General features: G+C 38.8%; 1 protein-coding gene across 1 annotated transcript in view; it reads left to right on the forward strand.

Annotated features, from left to right (window-relative positions):
* Positions 1 to 17065, forward strand: part of LOC133532417 (zinc finger protein 595-like) — a 32619-nt gene extending 15554 nt beyond the window's left edge. The window contains exons 10-12 of the mRNA XM_061871074.1: positions 5871 to 5982; positions 9286 to 9390; positions 13728 to 17065. Of these exons, the coding sequence (XP_061727058.1) occupies positions 5871 to 5982; positions 9286 to 9390; positions 13728 to 13982 (472 nt within the window). The 3' untranslated portion in view covers positions 13983 to 17065. The remainder of the gene's footprint in view (positions 1 to 5870; positions 5983 to 9285; positions 9391 to 13727) is intronic.
* The last annotated feature ends 5165 nt before the right edge of the window (positions 17066 to 22230 follow it).

Raw genomic sequence — 22230 nt, forward strand, 5'->3', positions numbered from 1 at the left:
TTAATCATCGAGGTGTCAAATAATAGCTTATATTATGGAGATTATTTCCTTTTCTACAAACATTTACGTGAAACCTATAGGAAAAAAAATAATCACAAAAAACAAGTTTTTTTATAAAATTATTTTTTTTTATTTTGTAAAAATCTCCGTAAATATTAGCATTTCGCAAATTTTGTTTAATATAAAACATATTGCTTCATCATCAAGGAATATAATGAGCCTTAAAACATACAGATCGAGTAATAAACAATGAAGCTACACTCATTTATTTGCGCATGGGTAACGATAACTGGCTTTTACCGGTCGAAACTGTGGTGACTGTTACGATACGTATTGAATGGAATTTATAGAGTATCGGTTTTAATTACTGAAATTATAATGACAATTATAAAAACCAGACACAATAATGTTACCTTACTTCGACGTTTAGTCTCTTTTTTCGTCTTAATCATAGGTAGGAACATATTTCTTTTTACTTAAAAATTTTATACAGGGTGAACTTTTAACCACCAGTCATACTCTGCGCAGCGACTTTATAGGTCATACTTAACAACTTTTACTATGATGGGACCAATTCCGAAATCGCGAAAAAAATTTTGACTGTCCCATATAAAGGTGCGACCAACTTTACCAGACCAACACTTTTCCAAACTGAGCTACAGCTGTCCGATGAAGTTAAGTACTTAGGACTAACTCTCGACAATAAACTCAATTGGAACAACCACATCAACAAACGGATAGACAAGGCGGGAGTTGTCTTCTGGCAGTGCAGAAGGATGATTGGTAAGAGGTGGGGACTCAACCCGAAAATTACCCTCTGGCTCTATAAGACGATAATCCGCCCCTTACTCAGTTACGGTGCGCTGGTTTGGTGGCCAAGAACAAACCTAGGCAACGTACGAGACAAACTACAAAGACTTCAAAGGCTCGCATGCGCGGCCACCACTGGCTGCACGAGGTCTACCCCGACTGCAGCCATGGAGGTCATGCTAAACCTTCCACCGCTGCACCTACACATACAGCAAGAGGCCAGTCTCTCAGCGGTAAGGTTGCGAACCCTCAAGATATGGTCTAACATCACAGGAGCTCTTCACACAAAATGCCTGGAAAAGGTGTATGACGAATTTCCAGTGCTTAGGTCAGGCACGGACCGGATTCACAAACAAGCTATCTTCGATAAAAGGTACAAAATACAGTTATATGAGGACGACAATCATGAAGGACTCAATCCCCGGGAGCTGAGAATCTTCACTGATGGGTCCAAAACAGACAGCGGATCGGGCTCTGGAACCTTCTCAGAAGACCTGAACATGTCGATCACCACTCCGCTAGGAGCCCATAACTCGGTATTCCAAGCTGAGTGCATGGGCATCATAAACGCGGCGGCTGCCATCACTGCAAGGAAGGTAGTAGGATCCTCCATCCGCATACTCTCCGACAGTAGAGCAGTCTTAATGGCTCTAAATAGCCATATAGTTACATCCAAACTTATACACGAATGCCACGAACGACTAATGGAGGTATGTCATAATAACAAGATCACCCTACAATGGATCAAGGGACACAGTGGATCCCGAGGTAACGATGCTGCGGACGAGCTTGCCAGGCAAGGATCGAATGCGGGGGCGATTGGTCCGGAACCGATTCTTCCGATACCATTTAGCAAGGTACGCTCAATGCTGCTGGCACGTACAGGGAAACTACACATAGAACACTGGCTGAACCAGACTGGATGCAGACAGGCAAAAGAAGCCATGCCTGGCATCAACGGAAAACTCACAAGGGCGCTCCTGCAACTAGGGAAGGTCCGACTGAGTATGGTAACCAGTGTCATAACATCATTGGCCACACCATCTGTTGTAGATGCTTGTTGCGGCGCTTGTGGGTTTATGGGGCTGGGCATCGCCGTTGGTGGCTATAAAGTCCTATAGCAGCGCGACATTTCTTTCCGCATCGATCGCATACAAATCGTGAGTTCGCAGGAGGTGGTAGAGCACGACGAAGACTTTTCTGCTTAAGGTGCTCCAGCCAGTCATCGTCGTGCTTTGATATTCCGACTTTAATGTCGCGACGCCATTCCGGTCTCATCTCGGCGCGTTTCTCCCAACCGTCGGTCCGAATGCCAAAACTGTCCATGTCCCGCTTGCAGGAGTCCTTAAAACGTAGAAGTGGACGCCCAACAGGTCTTTTGACGTCCGCTATCTGACCCAGCATTACTTGGCGTGGTAATCTCTCAGGGCCCATGCGATGAACGTGACCGAGCCAGCGAAGTCTTCTCTGCTTTAACATTGCAGTTAAGCTGCAGCAATGTGTTCCTGAGAGTACTACCTCGTTACTAACTTTATCTTGCCAAGTAACTCCAAGTATAGTCCTCAGGCAGCGCATATGGAAAGCGTTGAGTTTGCGTTCTTGTTTCGCGTATGTAGTCCATGTTTCTGATGCGTACAGCAATATACTTAGGACGCAGGTCTGGTATACAAGGACTTTGGTATATGTAGTGAGCATACGGTTTCTCCATACGCGCGCGAAAAGCCTTCCAAAAACAGTTGATGCTCTGCCTATCCGAGTATCTATTTCCTTGTCTAGAGATTGTGACTGGGTGGTGGTAGAGCCAAGATAGCAGAAATGGTCGACGACATCGAGTACAGCACCGTCGAGCATGATTTCCGGAGACTGGCTTACGCCTTGCACCATGATGACAGTTTTCCTGGTGTTTATGCTCATTGAGAACAGTCGACAGGCTCGACCAAATCGCGTCACTAACTCCTGAAGTTCATTTTCAGAGTTTGCAACTAGTGCAGCATCATCCGCATACAGAAGTTCTCTAGCAATCAAGTCTAGACGCTTGTTTTTCGACTTGAGAAGACTGATATTGTACAGTTTTCCATCCTTTCTAGTATGCAGGTGTACTCCGACGTCGCACCCTTCAAAAGCAGCCAGAAGCAGAGCAGAGAAGAATATAGTAAACAGGGTAGGTGCTAGCACACAGCCTTGTCTGACTCCACGGTTTACACAAAAAGGTGTCGACTTTTCACCATCAAAAATAACTGAGGCATTCATGCCATCATGGAAGGACCTGATCAGTGACAAAAGTTTAGGAGGACATCCAATTCCGCGCAATACTTCATAAAGACCCTCCCTACTCACGGTATCAAATGCCTTATTGAGATCGACAAAAGCCATATACAGCGGTACACGATGTTCACGAGATTTTTCCTGTAGTTGCCGAAGAGTAAATATCATGTCATTTGTCGAACGGCCAGCTCTGAACCCACACTGCGACTCGGGGTAGATCTGAGAGGCTAAAGTGTTCAGTCTTCGCAAAACAACTTTTGCAAATGCCTTTCCTGGAATACTAAGCAAGGATATGCCCCTGTAGTTATTACAGTCTCCTCTATCTCCTTTGCCTTTATATAGGGTAATGACATCGGCATCTCTCATATCTTGAGGAATAGTCCCCTCATCCCAACAGCGCAGTAAAAGAGTATACAGGGGAGAAGAAACGCAACCGATTTTCACTAGTTCAGCGGGTAAGCTATCAAGACCTGTACTTTTACCCAATTTCAGACTCTGGAGAGCCTCAAGAAATTCTTCGCCTGTGGGGGGATCGTCAAGCTCAATCACAGCGGGTCGGGAACTCAAATTAGCCAGTGCAGTTGGGTGCATAGACACTTCTTGAGAGAACAGGTTTGAATAATGTTCTGCCCATCTATCAAGCTCTTTTACTTTCTCGGTAATCGGATTTCCATCGAGGTCCTTGATGGCGGCACGTTTCCGTTTTGTCGGGCCGATTGCAGACTTTATTCCCTGGTACATACCCCTGAAGTCACCCACATCCCGACATTGCTGTATAGACTCGCAGAGTTTAACCCAATACTCGTTAGCGCAATTGCGGCTGGTGCGTTGCACTTCTGCTTTGGCTGCCTTGTATGCAGCTTGTCTTGCAGGATCTCTATGGTTGTTCAATAGGAATAAGTGAGCTGTGCGTTTTCTCTCGATTAATGGTAGCAGAATGTGTTCATACTTCGCAAACCAGTCACTAGTAATCTTTCCTTTCTTGCCGAATACCTCTTCAGATGCCTGCATCAATTCCCTCTTTATCAATTGCCACATTTCTTCAGAGTTAGCAGACGAGTCCAGGATTTCTTTGCTAAGTTTGTGTTCAATTAGATTTTCTAGGTCTTTGCGTAAGTTCTTGTCCAGCATAGCGGCGGTGTCCAGTAAAGTCACTGCGCAGAGTATGGCTGGTGGTTAAAATTTCATCCTATACCTATATTCGACACAAGTAGTAAGTACTTACAGACCAACTATGATACACATTTTGCCTGTATAGTGATACATAGTGAATAAATTAATACCTGATTTAAAAAATAAAACAAAAATAACAAATAGCATGTTATTTAATTCAGTAATCACTAACAATGAACATCATACTTTTAGATTAGACAACAAAATGTATATTTATACTGTGTTTCGACTTGAAAGATTTTACTGCTTTAAATCATAAGACAAACCTACCAACCAAATGTATAAAAAAAAATGTTTTTTGTGATTATTATTTTCCTATAGGTTTCACGTAAATGTTTGTAAAAAGGAAATAATCTCCATAATATAAGCTATTAGTTGACACCTCGATGAATACAATCGGTTAAGTGGTTTTTGAGATACACCGCCAAAAAGAATAGGTCCGGACGCCATCTTTGTGACGTCATTACTATCCCCTCCCACCATTTTTCCGCTTTACTACCGCATGTACGGTGATCAGGAGAAACGCCCGAACACATTGATACCGGTTGTGGGTAAGGCCGAGCTGAGTATAAAATTTTTAAGTAAAAAGAAATATGTACCTACCTATGATTAAGACGAAAAAAGAGACTAAACGTCGAAGTAAGGTAACATTATTGTGTCTGGTTTTTATAATTGTCATTATAATTTCAGTAATTAAAACCGATACTCTATAAATTCCATTCAATACGTATCGTAACAGTCACCACAGTTTCGACCGGTAAAAGCCAGTTATCGTTACCCATGCGCAAATAAATGAGTGTAGCTTCATTGTTTATTACTCGATCTGTATGTTTTAAAGCTCATTATATTCCTTGATAATGAAGCAATATGTTTTATATTAAACAAAATTTGCGAAATGCTAATATTTACGTAGATTTTTACAAAATAAAAAAAATTTTTTTTATAAAAAAACTGTTTTTTGTGATTATTTTTTTTCCTATAGGTTTCACGTAAATGTTTGTAAAAAGGAAATAATCTCCATAATATAAGCTATTATTTGACACCTCGATGATTAAAATCGGTTAAGTGGTTTTCGAGATACACCGCCAAAAAGAATAGGTCCGGCCGCCATCTTTGTGACGTCATTACTATCCCCTCCACCATTTTTCCGCTTTACTACCGCATGTACGGTGATCAGGAGAACTGTCCGAACACATTGATACCGGTTGTGGGTAAGGCCGAGCCGAGTCAATTAAATCGTGTTTCTAGAGGGCTTTTGAGATTTGGCGACCGTACTAATACTAAATATTTGGTTGCTACAAAGTATTTGACGCTGACTGTACTGTACTAACACTACATGGATCTCCCTAGATTCGATATAAATAACTAATTGAAATTACAAAACTGACTTTTCCTAACAACTTACACTATTTTTTTTAACTCCCTCATTCGGTCTGTCAGTTATTCGCAAAAGCTGACAATCATGAATAACTGATAGGCCGATATCGTCCGGCGAACTTGTGGGCCTAAGTGACATATATGCGAGGGTCAATTCATTGACTTAGCTGCGTTAGACTGAAGTTTAAAAATGACATGATTACAACAGTTCACGTAAAAATTTTGACTTACTATATTGTACACAGGCATAATTGCACAGAGTGTAGTCGAGTGTTCCCGACTCGCGGTTTTCTGCGGCAGCACGTGGCCAGAATGCACAGCAACGAACGGAAATACGAGTGCCCAGTGTGCCACGAGGTAACTAACAAGTATGCCACGAGGTAACTAACAAGTATGCCACGAGGTAACTAACAAGTGTGCCACGGGATAACTATCTAACAGTGTTCGCGACTCCCGGTTTGTGAGGCAGCCCAGCAGGTGGTGAGCGTGCATAGCAACGAATGGAAATACGAGTGTCCAGTATGCCACGAGGTAACTATCCAACAGTGTTCGCGACTCCCGGTCTGCTGCGGTAGCACGTGGCGACGACAATACGAGTACGAGTGCCCAGCGTGCCACGAGGTAACCAACAAGTGTGCCACGAGGTAACCAACAAGTGTGCCACGAGGTAACCAACAAGTGTGCCACGAGGTAACCAACAAGTGTGCCACGAGGTAACCAACAAGTGTGCCACGAGGTAACCAACAAGTGTGCCACGAGGCAGCCCAGCACGTGGTGAACATGCACAGCGAGAAACGGAAATACGAATGCCATAGTTTTAAGTCAAAGCTGAAACAGTATTTACTTAATCACCAACTTAACCAGGAAGCCTACAGACTTGATACTAGCTGCCTGTAGTTTGTACGTTTTTACTTACGCTTACCACAAGTTTTTGTTCCTTCTGCATAGCAATAGTTCACCACTCCTGTTATGCCATACTTGTTTGAGTATTATTATGTTAGTATTCGTCTTCCTCTGATGCTGTTTTCATAATATAAAAATCTTGTAAATTGATAAAATGGACGCTCGATATTGGTCTGGTCTGTCATTGCCTTTTAGTTCGTGTAGCTACCGTTGGCGCTTGTTGCGTATGCAGCTGTAATGTTCAGCCAAGGTATGGTTGGACCGGACCGATACAGTGTTATGTTTACGATGCTTGATATATAAATAATCTTTACTTAATATAGTCGTTATCTTTTATCTATTTTATTATTTTATGTCTTCTTCCTTCTTGTCTGTTACCTTTGGTGATTTTTCTCACTTGATGGTCTCATCGGAAGCCATCAGCGCTGGAAGCCACCAGCAACATGCTGAGATGAGGCCATTTCGTGGCACTTTATACTTCCTTTGTTTTTGTTATATCATGTAATTTCTCAGATCATAGAAAGTACTAGATGGCTGACGGAGGCGTGGCGCGTGTCGCCGCGACATGGCCACATCGTGGCCATACCGGCCCGCCGTAAGACAGTAGCAAATTAGCTGTCATTGAACAATGTGCGCGTCAATTTTATTGAAATGCCGAATTATAGCGTTATTTTGTGTCGAAATAGGAGTGCATCCAAAAACTATAAGGATCATGGAGTTACATAGTACATTTTTTTTCACGTATTAGTCAATAAAACCACACATTTTAACAAATAAATCCAGTGACATATGATTTTTCTGAGTCAGACCATGTTGTCATACAAACGCGTGGCAATTTGTCTATGCATTCTACATTGACGCTTTGGCATGGAAAACTATTTCTAGTGTCCTTAGCAACGGCGCAATGCATTAAACCGCTAACGATATTCACAGGGACATTATTGTTTCTTGGTACGACCGCCAACCGCTCCCTTCATTGACGCCGCGAAGTAGAGTGGTGCTCGTGCATATAATTGATCTTTGAGCGTTATCGATAAAAATGTTTGGATATACTGTAAACACACATTAAAAATAATTACTTTCATACGAAAGTAATTATTTTTCAAGTAAAATTTTACAATTATTTTATATGCACCTAATGTTTAATTTAATACTTATTAATTTGGATTAAAAATCGAAAAGGTAAGCCAAAAAATAAACTGATTTAATTAAGTACAATTGTACAAATGTACAAATGTTTTGTTTCAGAAATAAAATAATAACAGTATTACATTTATGCTGGCCCCCACGCTAGGCATAGCCTGTCCTGTGGTGGATAATACGGTTTACAAGTAAAAAAAAAACAATACTACAATTGAAAATAATAATATACAATTATTTAGAGTTAACAATTGAAAAAGAAACGGTGGTGAATGAAATTTACAGAGGTACAGTTTACAGTGAGTCAAAAAAGAAATATGTTCATGATTGCAATTTTTTTCAATTTCCCGAAAATCCCAGTATTAACGAAAAATTGATAGATGCTACAGGAAGAGGGCCCTAACTGGTTTACGAGCGAGAAAAGTGTTATTTGTTCGGATCATTTTCAAGAAAAATGTTTCCAGTTACAGTTACAGATAGAATATAAATATGTTTAAAATAATAGTATATTGTATACTTAGTCGATCCAAAAGTTCTATCAGAAAGATTTTTACTGATAATTATGATTACTGTTTCCTTATTATTCGTAAATATGATATAAAAGCTTATTTAATGGTGCATTATACTTACTATACATATAACATGCTGGAATTGCTTTCAATTGGTGACAAAATATGCTATAATAACCTGAAACTTTTTTTTTAATGAAGCGCTCGCGTCTAACGACAATCCCAAAGTAAACAATTTAAACAAACATTACATCAAATAATGACTAAAATGTAAACCAATTTGATTAGTTAAGCATAAACAAGCTTTCGCATCATGGTACATGTTTTTTTTTTTTAATTATAAGCTTTGTGTTACATTTTATCAGTAAAAACCTTTGTGAGAGAACTTATGGCTCAACTAATATACCTTACACGTACCTAAAAATTCTTAGCTCGTAAATAAGGTCAAAAATTTAAAGGAATATAAATTAAGTCTATGGCAATTATTACTTAAAACAAAAATGTCAAAACTCTAAGGTCATTTTCAGAACATGTAAAATATCGATAGCTCTATCGAATTGTCCTCACTCTAGTGCCGCCGCTCTAGGCTCCTACACCGCGCGGTTTGGCCAATCACAGCGCGTGAGTTGGTTGTCTGGCCACGCCTTTAATGATGTGGTGGGGGACAGTTGGAGACAGCGAGACTCGTTGAAATTATGCTTCGTTATAAATCTCCTTACTTCTTATATCTATGTGTAATTTAATGTGTCTTGTTTGTGTTTACGAATAAAAATTATTCTATTCTATTAAAAATATTTTTACATAATTTGATGTATATTAACCATAGCTATGCCTCTTCTACATACAAACATATACTCAAACAAGCCATTAACTAGCAAGTTGCTTAAGCATCACTTTCTATAGGAGTTAGAAGATTTAGTAACTTTTTAGTACTTTGGAGGACAATTTCTCCCAATAGGTTGAGTTTGGGCAGCTAAAAAAAAATACGTGTCCGTTATTTTAGACTACTCTATAACATATATAAATATAAATCAAATCGGAACCGGACAGTTGGGTGCCTTTCCTTGTTAGTATCGATATACATACCATTGTGTTAATGTTTATACAGATGTTCAAGTCATCGGCGACCCGGACGCGGCACCGGCGGCAGGCGCACGAGAACTTTATCGCGCCCAAAGACAAGATATGCGACCACTGCGGGAAGGCCTTCAAGGTAATACTATTGGCAAGGTATTGACGACCGGTTTGGCTTAGTGGGTAGTGACCCTGCCTACGAAGCTGATGGTCCCGGGTTCAAATCCTGGTAAGGGCATTTATTCGTGTGATGAGCATGGATATTTGTTCCTGAGTCGTGGGTGTTTTCTATGTATTTAAGTATTTATAAATATTTATATATTATATATATCGTTGTCTAAGTACCCTCAACACAAGCCTTATTGAGCTTACTGTGGGACTTAGTCAATTTGTGTAATAATGTCCTATGATATTTATTTATTTATTGAATACTCTGGCACAAGTCACCTTCTCAGTGGCTGGTAGCCTAGGCAGCGCTGGTAGCCTAGCGGTAAGAGCGTGCGACTTGCAATCCGGAGGACGCGGGTTCAAACCCCGGCTCGAACCAATGAGTTTTTCGGAACTTATGTACGAAATATCATTTGATATTAACCAGTCGCTTTTCGTTGAAGGAAAACATCGTGAGGAAACCGGACTAATTCCAATAAGGCCTAGTTTACCCTCTGGGTCGGAAGGTCAGATGGCAGTCGCGTTCGTAAAAATAGCGCCTACGCCAATTTGGGTTTAGTTGCCAAGCGGACCCCAGGCTAACGGGAGCCGTGGCAAAATGCCGGGACAACGCGAGGAAGATAAGTGACCTTGTTAGTAAAACAAGGCGGCAAATAAAAAAAATGTAGACGCGAAGAGTTGACTTCCCAGATTTTGTTTCCCAAATTTCAATTTCGCGTCTTTTTACAAGCTTTTATTTAACTTGCCCTGTTAGCGCCACTTGCACCATCCCACTAAGGACATGTCGTTTATGAAATTTTACCAGGGGTTAGCCGGTTAAACCGTTAAGCGCCGCTTGCTACTAACCCGGCAGGCTTAACCGGTTAAACCTAGAGTTACCATGGTTACAAGTACAATTTGACACTGGGTTAACGGTTTTATTGTTAACAAACAAAAAATAAAACACAACTATTACAAAACTTCGCCAAACTGCGAAACTGTTTGTTGGCGAAAGCAATACACCCAATTTATACTTACGTTTACTGTCTAACCTAATTAATATACCCAAGCACTATGGAAACGGGTCACCTTGTGTGGATGTTTCCTTACCAAATGACCCATCTTAACTGTTCCTGAGTGCATACCGATTATCAAACTAAATCTACAAAGTACTGTATAGTTTCTATTTTCCTCCGTGAGCTTCTACGGGTTATCGTCTTATCTATTGTTTAAAAACCGCAAAGGCGCGTGCCACTATGAAAAAATGGGCAGGCCCCATAGGTAGCGTTTATTGAATTACTACTCTATTGAGCACGGAATAAGATTCATTATGAACTAATACAGAATTCTAACAGAATAGCTGTCTGATCTCTATTGGTGCGTCTAAGGTAGGCGACTAAACGCTCTCAAACCAGCTTAACTTGTGACACTGCGATCCGAAACAAAGATACGTATTCGAAGACCTCGCTTGCACTGGTAATGCGAGCGCACGGCTAGCTAGCGCAAAGGAAGCAATGTTATGTTTCTCGAGGAGCAGGTAAAAAACAGGGCCGGATTTTCACACAAATATATTTGGGTGGTTTTACGTTGTTTAATTTGAAGAGATAAAACATAACACTATTTAAATAGTAGGTACACATCTAACAGAATGGGTTTGTGTAATTACAATAATAATGAGATATACTCATTTTTATAATCAACTGTTTAAACAGTTGTTTGCTAATTTTAAACTTTAAACAGGCTAATTTTAAATAAACAATAAAACAATGGTAAAATAGTAATAAATATGTATATCCATTTAACAATCCCGTACTACTAATGTTAAAATAGACCTATATGTTATAATTATGTACACTAAAATAAAGATATTATTTACAATAGAGTACACATTTAGTAAAACATTTATACAAATTTATATTATGAGTCAACAAAAAAATAAGTAACAACGTAAAACCACCCAAACATATTTGTGTGAAAATCCGGCCCTGTTTTTTACCTGCTCTTCGAGAAACATAACATTGCTTCCTTTGCGCTAGCTAGCCGTGCGCTCGCATTACCAGTGCAAGCGAGGTCTTCGAATACGTATCTTTGTTTCGGATCGCAGTGTCACAAGTTAAGCTGGTTTGAGAGCGTTTAGTCGCCTACCTTAGACGCACCAATAGAGATCAGACAGCTATTCTGTTAGAATTCTGTATAAATTCATAATGAATCTTATTCCGTGCTCAATAGAGTAGTAATTCAATAAACGCTACCTATGCGGCCTGCCCATTTTTTCATAGTGGCACGCGCCTTTGCGGTTTTTAAACAATAGATAAGACGATAACCCGTAGAAGCTCACGGAGGAAAATAGAAACTATAGCAATCTACGTACATATTAACCTATTTGAATATAAAACACGCGCGGACTCCGGTCGCCCTTGACGGAACCCAAGCAGACTGAATCCCGTACAGTGTCCCGTACTGAGTACCGTGAGTCCGATGTTGAAGAGGTTGATTCGGTTAAGTTCCTTGGTATAGTACTCGACAAACATCTGAACTGGAAAGAACATATTGAACAAATATGTACAAAACTAAACAGATTTATCTTTGCTTTAAAAAGGTTGAGAGATACAGTCTCTGTAGAAGCAGCACTTGCGGCCTACCATGGCTATGTATCATCGGTAATAAGGTATGGTTTAATTATTTGGGGAAATGCTGTAGACATAGAACGAATCTTTAAGATACAAAAAAAGTGCATGAGGGTCATTTGTAAGCGTAAACATGATGATAGTTGTGTTCCGCTATTTAAAAAATTGCACATACTCCCAATGCCATGTTTGTACATTAAAATTTTTTGCATATTTGTGAAAACCCACCAATATTTTTTCATACAGAGAAACGAGATCACTCAAAGGCAGACCCGTCAAAAAACTATGTCTCGTATGCATAAACCAGTTTCTAATAAGGCCATGTACGAAAGAAACGTATACAACATGTGCATAAAGATTTTTAACCATTTACCAGAGCATTTAAAGCTGTTACAAGATAATGAGTTTAGTCGTAAATTAACAAACTGGCTGCTTGACAAATGTTTTTATAGCATTAAAAAATATTTAGAATTTAATGAGTAACGACAAATTCCGTAGTATGTATCAATAATATTGACATAATAATTGTTTTCAACTATGCAAATTTTTCTAATTATTTTCAAATTCATATATATATATATATATATATATATATATATATATATATATATATATATATTATTTATATATATTTTCCCTTGATTTTTAATGATTATTTTTATAATTCTATGGCGACTGACTGACTTTTTTCCTAATTTTTCTAATTCTCTAACTATTTATGCTAATGTCTTAATTTCAATTTTGTTATTTTTCAATGCTTAGATTTGACACATTATATTTGCACGCTTGCTTGCAAGCAAAATACACATTGTACCTGAATAGTCCTAACACCTTATGTTACTGTATTTTTGCAAATAAATAAATGATTGATTGATTGATTGATACAAAGAAGACTCGCACGGTCGAACAAGACCACGTAATGGGTCCAAAGATTTACAATAGGCTACCTACTGAGACAGTCACCTCAGCTCCTTCATTAATTAGCTTTAAGACAAAACTGAAAAGTCGGCTTCTTGAGCACACGTTCTATAGCTTTGACGAATTTATAAATGTTTAGTTAGTTATTTTATTAACCCATTTACAGTTAATAAATCTTTTGTATTATGATCTGACCTGATATATTATAAATATAATAAATATTATGAATATGAATATAACTAGTATTCGCGTAACTATTTAATAACAAACTTAACCGGTTAACCTCGGCTTAATGGGATGGTGCAAGTGGCGCTAACCCAGTTTCAAATTGTACTGGTAACCATGGTAACTCCAGGTTTAACCGGTTAACCGGTAATGGTGCAAGTGGCGTTTAGAATGTTAGTGTGGGTCAATACTTGGAAACTAAATTTGACCCATTTCCCGATTTTCGATAAAGCTGAAATTTTGCATACATATGTAAATTAGATGAAAATGATGACATCGAGCTGATCCGATGATGGAGACAGGAGGTGGCCATGGGAACTTGTGATAAAACAACGCAAACTAATTGCGTTTAGGGTTGTTAATTGTCTGGATGAGTAGTAGCCTGTCGAAAGAGTCAGCGTTAAAAGCTTGTGCTGAAAATGATTTCATTGCCAATAACTTATTCTACTGACAAGTTGGGTGTGTCAGGACTTGCTCGGAAGCGGCAGGACTTGAACCAGCGACCATTTTAACGTTATGTATAAAGCTAACAGTATTTCACTCAAAACTTTATTTACAGGATAAAAAAACCCTCTCAGATCACATAAACATGCACACAGGCAACCGGCCGTTCGTGTGCACGCTGTGCGGGGCGGACTTCGGGTACAAGAGCGCCCTCTATCTGCACGGACGGTACAAGCACAAGATACCGAAGAAAAATAATAGGCTGGCTATTAAGGAAGTTAAAGTGAACACTGAAGAGGCAGTTGATGACAAGTTAGACCAGGTTAACTCTGCAGCCATTAATAAAAAGTCACCTATATTTAAATCATAAAAATGATGAACACAAAAGTTTAAGAAAAAAATGGTTTTGCGGTCACTGAATTGTCAAACGTCAACTTTTGACAGAGTTATCGCAAAATGTATGGAGTGTGGAATTAAGAGGAGTGACATCTCTTATGGTAGAACTGTTGCAAAAGTGTCCAGCTGTCAGCTATAAATAATAGTTCGAAATCTCTCCAGAGTAGCGCTAGAGTAGTTAAGAACCTAGGCGCTATTGACGGAGTGAAGTGCGCTGTCTATGATTTTATTTTTTTGTTCAAGTATTCTAGGTATTGTAGCGCCACCTATTTAAGGTTTTTTGATGACACTTTTTGGTACATGGAGATTTATTTCCTTACCTCCACCTTCCGTAGCAAAATGTATGGAGCGGTACAGCGCCATCTCGGTTACCAGTCAAATTCGAAGCACGAAAGTGTATTAGATTTTACGCATCTTAATCAATGTATATTTGGTATGTATATACCTAAAGATCGTGCTATTCATGAAGACGCGCGCGTGCTTTGTGCCGTGTTGTTATTAAAAGTTAGATATGATAAATCTGCACGTCTTCGTGGATGATACGTTATTATATAGGTTTAGTACATTAGGTGTAGTAAATTTTTTGTGAAATTAAAACCTTGGTCTTAATTAAAATTATCTTTTCTAAATATGGTCCAAGTTTAGTCACGTCTAAAAATGTCGATATGGACAGAGTGCCAAAACTATGTATACACGACCTTATTGCTCAAATATTAAGGTAGTGTCAAAGATAATTTGAAATAGAGGATTGTCAAAGAAAACTTTGTAGCCACTGTAAATTTACTGCCATCTTTCGACACATGATTAAAACTTTTAGAACGCCATTTAACTTTGATCCTTATTTGACAGTACACCAGTGGCGGATCGTTCAAAGAACTCGATTCCCATCGGCTTGTCTAATTTCAGCCCGTTCAGTACTTTCACGATCGCTTCATGGAGAAAAGGAAAGCAAAATTAGCTGCGGGTTCCCCACGAATATTTGTGACGCGCCGCCGCTGCAGTACACCTCTACTTCAAATTCTCTTTGGTACATACTTTTGAGACTTGGTCCGTATCGATATTTTTAGATGTGACTGCATTAACATGGCTCATTCCACTTACCTGTCAACATGTCTTGGTTACATCTAAGAAAAATTGCCATATATTGTCAAATTATTGCGCTGTAGAGTTAGCTTGGTTTAACTATAGTCTGTCTTATTTTTGTCAGTTTAATTTTTTATTGTCAGAAATCGTAATAACCAAAGTGACAGTTTCGTGTGAGGTATGGAGCCTATGGAGGGTAGAGGTAGGAGGTAGGAGGAGCACAAGGCACAATGGGGGAACTGTTGCTAAAGTGTCCAGCTGGCAGTTGTAAATAATAGTTCGAAATTTCTCCGGTGGCGCTAGGGTAGCACAAGAAATCAGAAATATTTATTGTGTAAACTGTGTAGGTACAAAAATATGACTAGGTACATTTTTTGATGAGTATTAACAGTTTTACCCTTTTCGGGCATACAATTATTTTTATCTTAAACTAGGTTTTAATATTTTATCTTAAACTATATTTTAATATACATTTAGGTTTACATAGACATGACATAAACGTTATTGACGGAGTAAAGAGCGCTGTTAGTGATTAGATTTTTTTTATCAAAGTTGAGCCAGCTATTTACGGTTTTTTGATGGACAATTTTCATACACATAGATTGTTCTCCTTACCTCCATACACTCACCTGCCATCAACATAACTAAGTGACAGCTAAAAAAAATTGTCATATATATAATATATATATATATATATGTCGGAGAATGACTGGATCTTGCCATCTATCGCCTTTAAAAGGCGTTTCATCACGCCATGTTGACAAATAAAGCAAGCTAGGGTGTTCCGTTACACCTGAGTGACGTTTGACGTAGTTCCGCCAAGCCGTCATAGAGTGCGCTGTTAAAACAATTGAAAACGAAAACAATTGAAGTTATGCTGTTAATCATTCAGACGAGAATGGGAGAAGACGGTTCTTGGGTCAAACCCACTGGCTTGCTAAAGATGAATGTAACTTGTGCTATGATTTGTAATCAGTCTTGCAGTAAAGACTGCGAATTGAACATCGTATTTCATTGAAAGCCCTCGTCATCCACGATTGAAGGTTCGGATGTACTGTCGATATTTTGACGACCGGTCTGCCCTCGTGGGTAGTGACCCTGCCTATGAAGCCGATGGTCCCAGGTTCAAATCCTGGTAAGGGCATTTATTCGTGTGATGAGCATGGATATTTGTTCCTGAGTCATGGGTGTTTTCTATGTATTTAAATATTTATATATTATATATAAGAAGTACCCTCAACACAAGCCTTATTGAGCTTACTGTGGGACTTAGTCAATTTGTGTAATAATGTCCTATAATATTTATTTATTATTTATTTATTGTCGCTTGTATGATACGCTCACAATTCCCGACTTCAGAAGTAAGATTCAGTCGTTCTCCGACATGTATTTTGTTAAGTGGTTGTCAAATTATTGCGTTGGAGAGTTAACTAGGTTTAACTCTAGTGTCTTTTTTTGTCAGATTGATATCTTACTGTCAAAAATCGTAACGAAAGTGACGAGGAGTTTCGTGGTATTAAGATTGGCGTATGATGTAGATCGTGTCGTTCATGAAGACGCGTGCCTTCATTCGGAATGTAATGACAAGTCTGCGCGTCGTCGTGGATGACACGAATTGTATAATAATGTCAAATGGTTTATGTTTAAATGTCGACGTAAATTTAATGGCCATATTTTTAGATAATATTGTAAGCACCGTAAAACCACCCAACTATAGTCCAAAGCTCCCAACTATGGTCCACAAATAAACTAAATTTTTCTCGTTCAGGTGTGTATTTTACTATATTTTTGTAGTTCTAAGGCAAAGTATGTTTATAAATGGAAGGTAAAACTAGGAGTAAACCACAAGGAACATTGGTATAGATACTTAATTTCCTTTTGAACTTGTGGACCATAGTTGCAGTATTGGACTATGGGGTGGTTTTACGGCACTCATAGAAAACATGAAAATGACATAAAAATATTACAAATGAATCTTTTGTTATTTTTCTGTTCTGTTCCTGATATTAAAATGTACATTTTGCAAATTAGTGCAGCTCCTTAGCTCGATTTAGTATGGAGGTACGTACGGTCCCATCGGGCAGAAAACAAATATTAGACCAGCTCCAAGTAAGTTTTCTTTCAAGCGGATGTTACGTTAGCATTTGCTACAACAAGAGCTCGAATAATATCCATCATTAATAATGGGTAAATAAATTTTAGGTTTATAAGAATAAATACAAGCGCCGAGAAGTTATTTTTTAATACCGCTGATAAAAATAATCTTTTTCTTTCGCTTCAAAATCTTCATCTGATTGTCATCGGCAAACCGGCGACCACGTAAGTCTTTTTTCAAATTTGAAAAAAGGGAATAGTCGCTTGGAGCCAGGTCTGGACTGTAGGATGGATGATCGATTTCTCCAAAACCAGTGTCTTAGAGCTTGCCTAGCAACACGGAAAGTGTGAACTGGTACGTTGTCCTGTAAAAACAACACTCCACGGCTAACTTTCCCACGTCGCTTCTGGACGATTGCGTCACGTGCTTGAATTAATAAATTTGCATAATATTGACCGTTCATTGTGGTCCGGCAAATAATCAACTAATAAAACTCCTTCACTGTCCTAAAACACGGTCGCCATAAGCCTGGAAGCTGACTTTTCCACTTCAAATTTCTTTGGTGCCCTCTCTCCCTTTTTTAACCATTGCATAGACTCTTGTTTTGACTCTGGATCATATTGGCGAACCCACGTTTTATCTACGGTTACGATTCGGTTACAAATTTCGTCCAAATTCCCTTCAGCTAGATCCAAAAATTCTTTGCAACTTTCACGTCGCCGTTCCTTATCAAGCGGTGTCAGCAATTTTGGTACCCAGCGCGCGGTATTTTTTTTCATGTGTAAACGTTCATGTAAAATGTGTCCTACCCTTTCTTTACTAATTTGTAGTTCTTCCGCTATCTGCCAGATTTTAATTCTTCTGTCAGGCAGAACACATTTTTCCACTTTTTCAACATTTTCGTCAGTGACCACCGTGACAGGCCGCCCATGGCGGGGGTATCTTCACAGCTCTCTCGTCTGTGTTTGAAATATACGAGCCCATTTTTTTATCATAGTGTACGAAGGGCTTAAATGATGGAGAGTATCCGTCATATCATCAAAAATCTCTTTAGGCGATTTTCCTTTTTTTACAAAATACTTAATAACTGCTCGGTGTTCAAATTTATCAAAATTTCCGCATTCGATAGACATTGTTGTTTATCCGCGCACAGAACGAAAATCGAATAACTTTTTTTAATGGCGGCAATATTTAAAATGCCCAAGAGGCGGGGAAAAAAGTTGCATAGTTTTTTTTTTTCTTTTTTTTCTAGCTTAGGCCGCGAATATTTCAGCCGCCCCTCGTACCTTACAGAAAACAGCAGCCAAATATCACTAGACCCTACTCATAGTGTTGTGTTCCTGCCGGTGAGTAAGGTTGCCAGAGGTCAACGAGGGGTGGGGTTAGGGTCGGCAACGCGCATGTAACTCCTCTGGAATCAGGCGGGCCGTATGCTTGTTTGCCACCGACGTAGTATAATAAAAAAAATACTGATGACATCCCGTTCGATCATTTCCCCCACGTCACATGTCAAATCCAGTTACCAATACGAATTCTACACAGTGTTTTTATTGAATTCCGTTAATTTCGGGGTATGGGTAAGTACCAAAGAATATAATACTCACTAGGAGGTAAGTACGTTGAAGGAATTAGGAAACTCAATGGAAAAATGTATTTTTTTATTATTTTTATAAAAAGTCCTTATACATGTTGCATATAAAGCCCGACCAGAATAGTACATTTGGATGCTAGTGCGGAAAGTAGTGTATCGAACGACGTTTTTTAATACAGTTGCGAAAAAATAAGAAAAACAAGAAGTACTTTTTTGTATAAGACAGAAACAATTGTAAATATAAAATATTACACTAATATTACCTAAGTATCGTTATTTACGATTATTTGTGTATCGTATATTTATATTGTATAAAAACAATATCGAATGTAGCCTTTGGAAACTTAAAATATTCTTGCAGTAAGAAAAAAACGCCTCTGCATTGACAGCGTTTCGGCAGCTATTCCGTTCCATTCAGACAACTTCTTAAGAACGGTTTGTCAATACTCAATATTAAAAAATAAATGTGTTATAATGATGAAGAGGTAAGTAATAAAATATGAAATATGCTTATATTTATTAATTTTACATTAACAGTAGGTTTTTATGTTGATTACGAATTTTAAAGGAAACTAACATTAACACTCATCAATAAGTAGTCATGAATTTGAACTAGTGGAAAAGTAAAAAGCACTAGTTCGCGAAATACAACTTTCCGCACGCTAAACAGCTACGTAATGTAGCACTTTTTGAGCAACTGTATTAAAAACTAACATTAACACTCATCAATAAGTAGTCATGAATTGGAACAAGTGGAAAAGTAAAAAGCACTAGTTCGCGAAATCCAACTTTCCGCACGCTAAACAGCTACGTAAAGTAGGACGTTTTGAGCAACTGTATTAAAACTATATGATCCTTGTCAAGAGGGCGCTGTTATTCGCATGTATAGGGTGACAGTTCAGTTTAGTATGAAAAATTTAGTTCCAATGAAATTCCGCAATATGGCGCGGTTGTTGTAACGAGGGTATTACATTTAATTACAACCAAGCATTGAAAACTGTGAAGAAAGAAATATGGTTGATTTCAAGATTTTTTTCTTCACTTATTTAAATTAAAATAGATTTTCAGAAAAACCATTTCGTTGCTCATATCTTGTAGATTGTTTTTTTTTCTGCTCTAAAAGTGTCATATTGAATATAAAAAAAAAACCGGCCAAGAGCATGTCGGGTCATACTCAGAGTAGGTTCCGTAGTTACTCTAATGTGGAGAATGGGTTACATATATTAGCTAAAATTGCTACTCTAGTAGTCTCACCAAACTCTACCTTTTCAGGCGTACATACATTTCAGACGACACACACACACACAATATCTTCCGTCACAATAAGCTAAACTGGAGCTTAAAGTATGGTAGATTGTTAACCAAGGGATGAACTGTGGGTGTACGTCTTTTTACTATGAAGGGGAAACTTTTTGCGATAACTCAAAAATAGCTAAACTGATCATATCCGCTATAGTTTTCATTTAATGTCTTTCTTAAGCTCTCCTTCCACGATTTTTTTCATATTTTTTGGACCTATGGTTCAAAAGTTAGAGGGGGGGACGGACACATTTTTTTTCTAACGGAGCAATTATCTCCGAATATATTCACTTTATCAAGAAATGTTTGTTGAAGACCCGTATTAGTTTTATTATTAGATTTTATTGCACGACTTTGTCGGCTTTATTGATTTATATATCCATGCCAAATTTCAGCTTTCTAGCACTAACGACCACGGAGCAAAGTCTCGGACATGGCGAGACTATAAGGGTTCCTAGTTGACTACGGAACCCAAAAATGGTTCAGAGTAACTTAGTTTTACGGTATTTTGCGGGAGAAGAAACCTTAACATTCTTTATCCTCCGACATGTTGCCACGCGGCAGGAAAGTGAAAGGAGAACCCGTTAAGGGGCCCATTGATTACCAGTTCGCCGGACGATATCGGCCTGTCATTTATTCGCGATTGTCAGCTTTTGCGAATAACTGACTGGCCGATATCGTCCGGCGAACTGGTAATCAATGGGCCCCTTTAGAAATCATCGTGCAACAATTTGAATAATTGAAATATACAATATAAATCTATTAACCTACTGGAAGTTATACAAGGGAACATATTGGCGTTAACAAATATTTGGCCAGCCATTTTACGGCTGCGTCATTCTTTTGTCGATTCTCAACCAAATATGACGCGGGTTAAGTATATTACCTTGAATGTACCTATTTCAAGTTAAAATATAATTAACAGAAATTATTTTATTCACGGTGTGTTCTTTGTTCCGGCCCCACATGACCAAAGCGGAGACATGGGAATACACTATAGATATGAAAACTTCCAGAATCCAACATAATTTAACCTAAAGGTTGTCCGGAATACATCGCTCTGTAACGATATGATCGTCTTTTGTTTCCCCTGCCTTTAAAGATAAGGATACTTAAGTGTCCACAGCAAGACGTCGGACACGTCATTACCAAATTAAAATGGAGCTGGGCGGGACATGTTGCCAGGCAGAGTGATGGCAGGTGGGCCAAAATGCTAACGGAATGGTGGCCGCTTTCAGACGAAAGGAGTGCCTGGCGTCCGTTGGCTCGTTGAGTGGACGACATTCGGAAGACTGCGGGTTACTTCTGGATGAGATTGGCTCGGGACCGGGATAAGTTGCGTACTAGAAGAGAGGCCTATGCTCAGCAGTGGGCGATAAAAGGCTGATATGATGAAGTGTCCACAGCAAGCTCGGTTCTCTATACAAACTTTTATATGTTATCGACATTTAATCCCGTTTTTTTTATGGTACAGTAGGCAAACAAGCAGACGAATCACCTGAAGGTAAGTGATTACCGCCGCCCCTGGACACCTGCGACACTAGAGGGGTTGTAAGTGCGTTGTCGGTTTAAGATAGGAGTACGCTCTTTTCAGAAGGTTTGAAGGTCGTATCGGTCCGGAAATACCGCAGGCGACAGCTCATTCCACAGTTTAGCTGTGCGAGGGAAGAAGTTTCTGGAGAAGCCCACAGTTGAGGACTGCCAACCATCTAAGTGGTGTGGATGGAAGTGTTGTAAATGAAAATGAAATTGTGCATTATCAATTTCACGGGGCATGTCAACCACGTATGAACAAATTGACTTGCAAATGCCTCTTGACGTCAATACGACAAAATAAATATTGATTGTATAGCCAATAATTATAGTACATTATGATACAAGTGTGCTACGTTGGTCATTACACACGAGACGATATTGTGCACGTGAGCTGCCGGCCTAGCCAAGGTGGCAATCGGTATTACTACGACAACGTAACGCTTTGTATGTATGTATGTATGTATAAACTCTTTATTGTACAAAAGACAAAATATAAATATGGCACAGGATAAGCAGTACAAAGGCGAACTTATCCCTTTAAGGGATTTCTTCCAGTTAACCTTTGAGTAGATGAGAGTTGATGAAGAATGGTAGACAAATATAGCACTGACTACAATA

The sequence above is a fragment of the Cydia pomonella genome, chromosome 27 (genome assembly GCF_033807575.1).
Source record: "Cydia pomonella isolate Wapato2018A chromosome 27, ilCydPomo1, whole genome shotgun sequence".
NCBI lineage: Eukaryota > Metazoa > Arthropoda > Insecta > Lepidoptera > Tortricidae > Cydia > Cydia pomonella.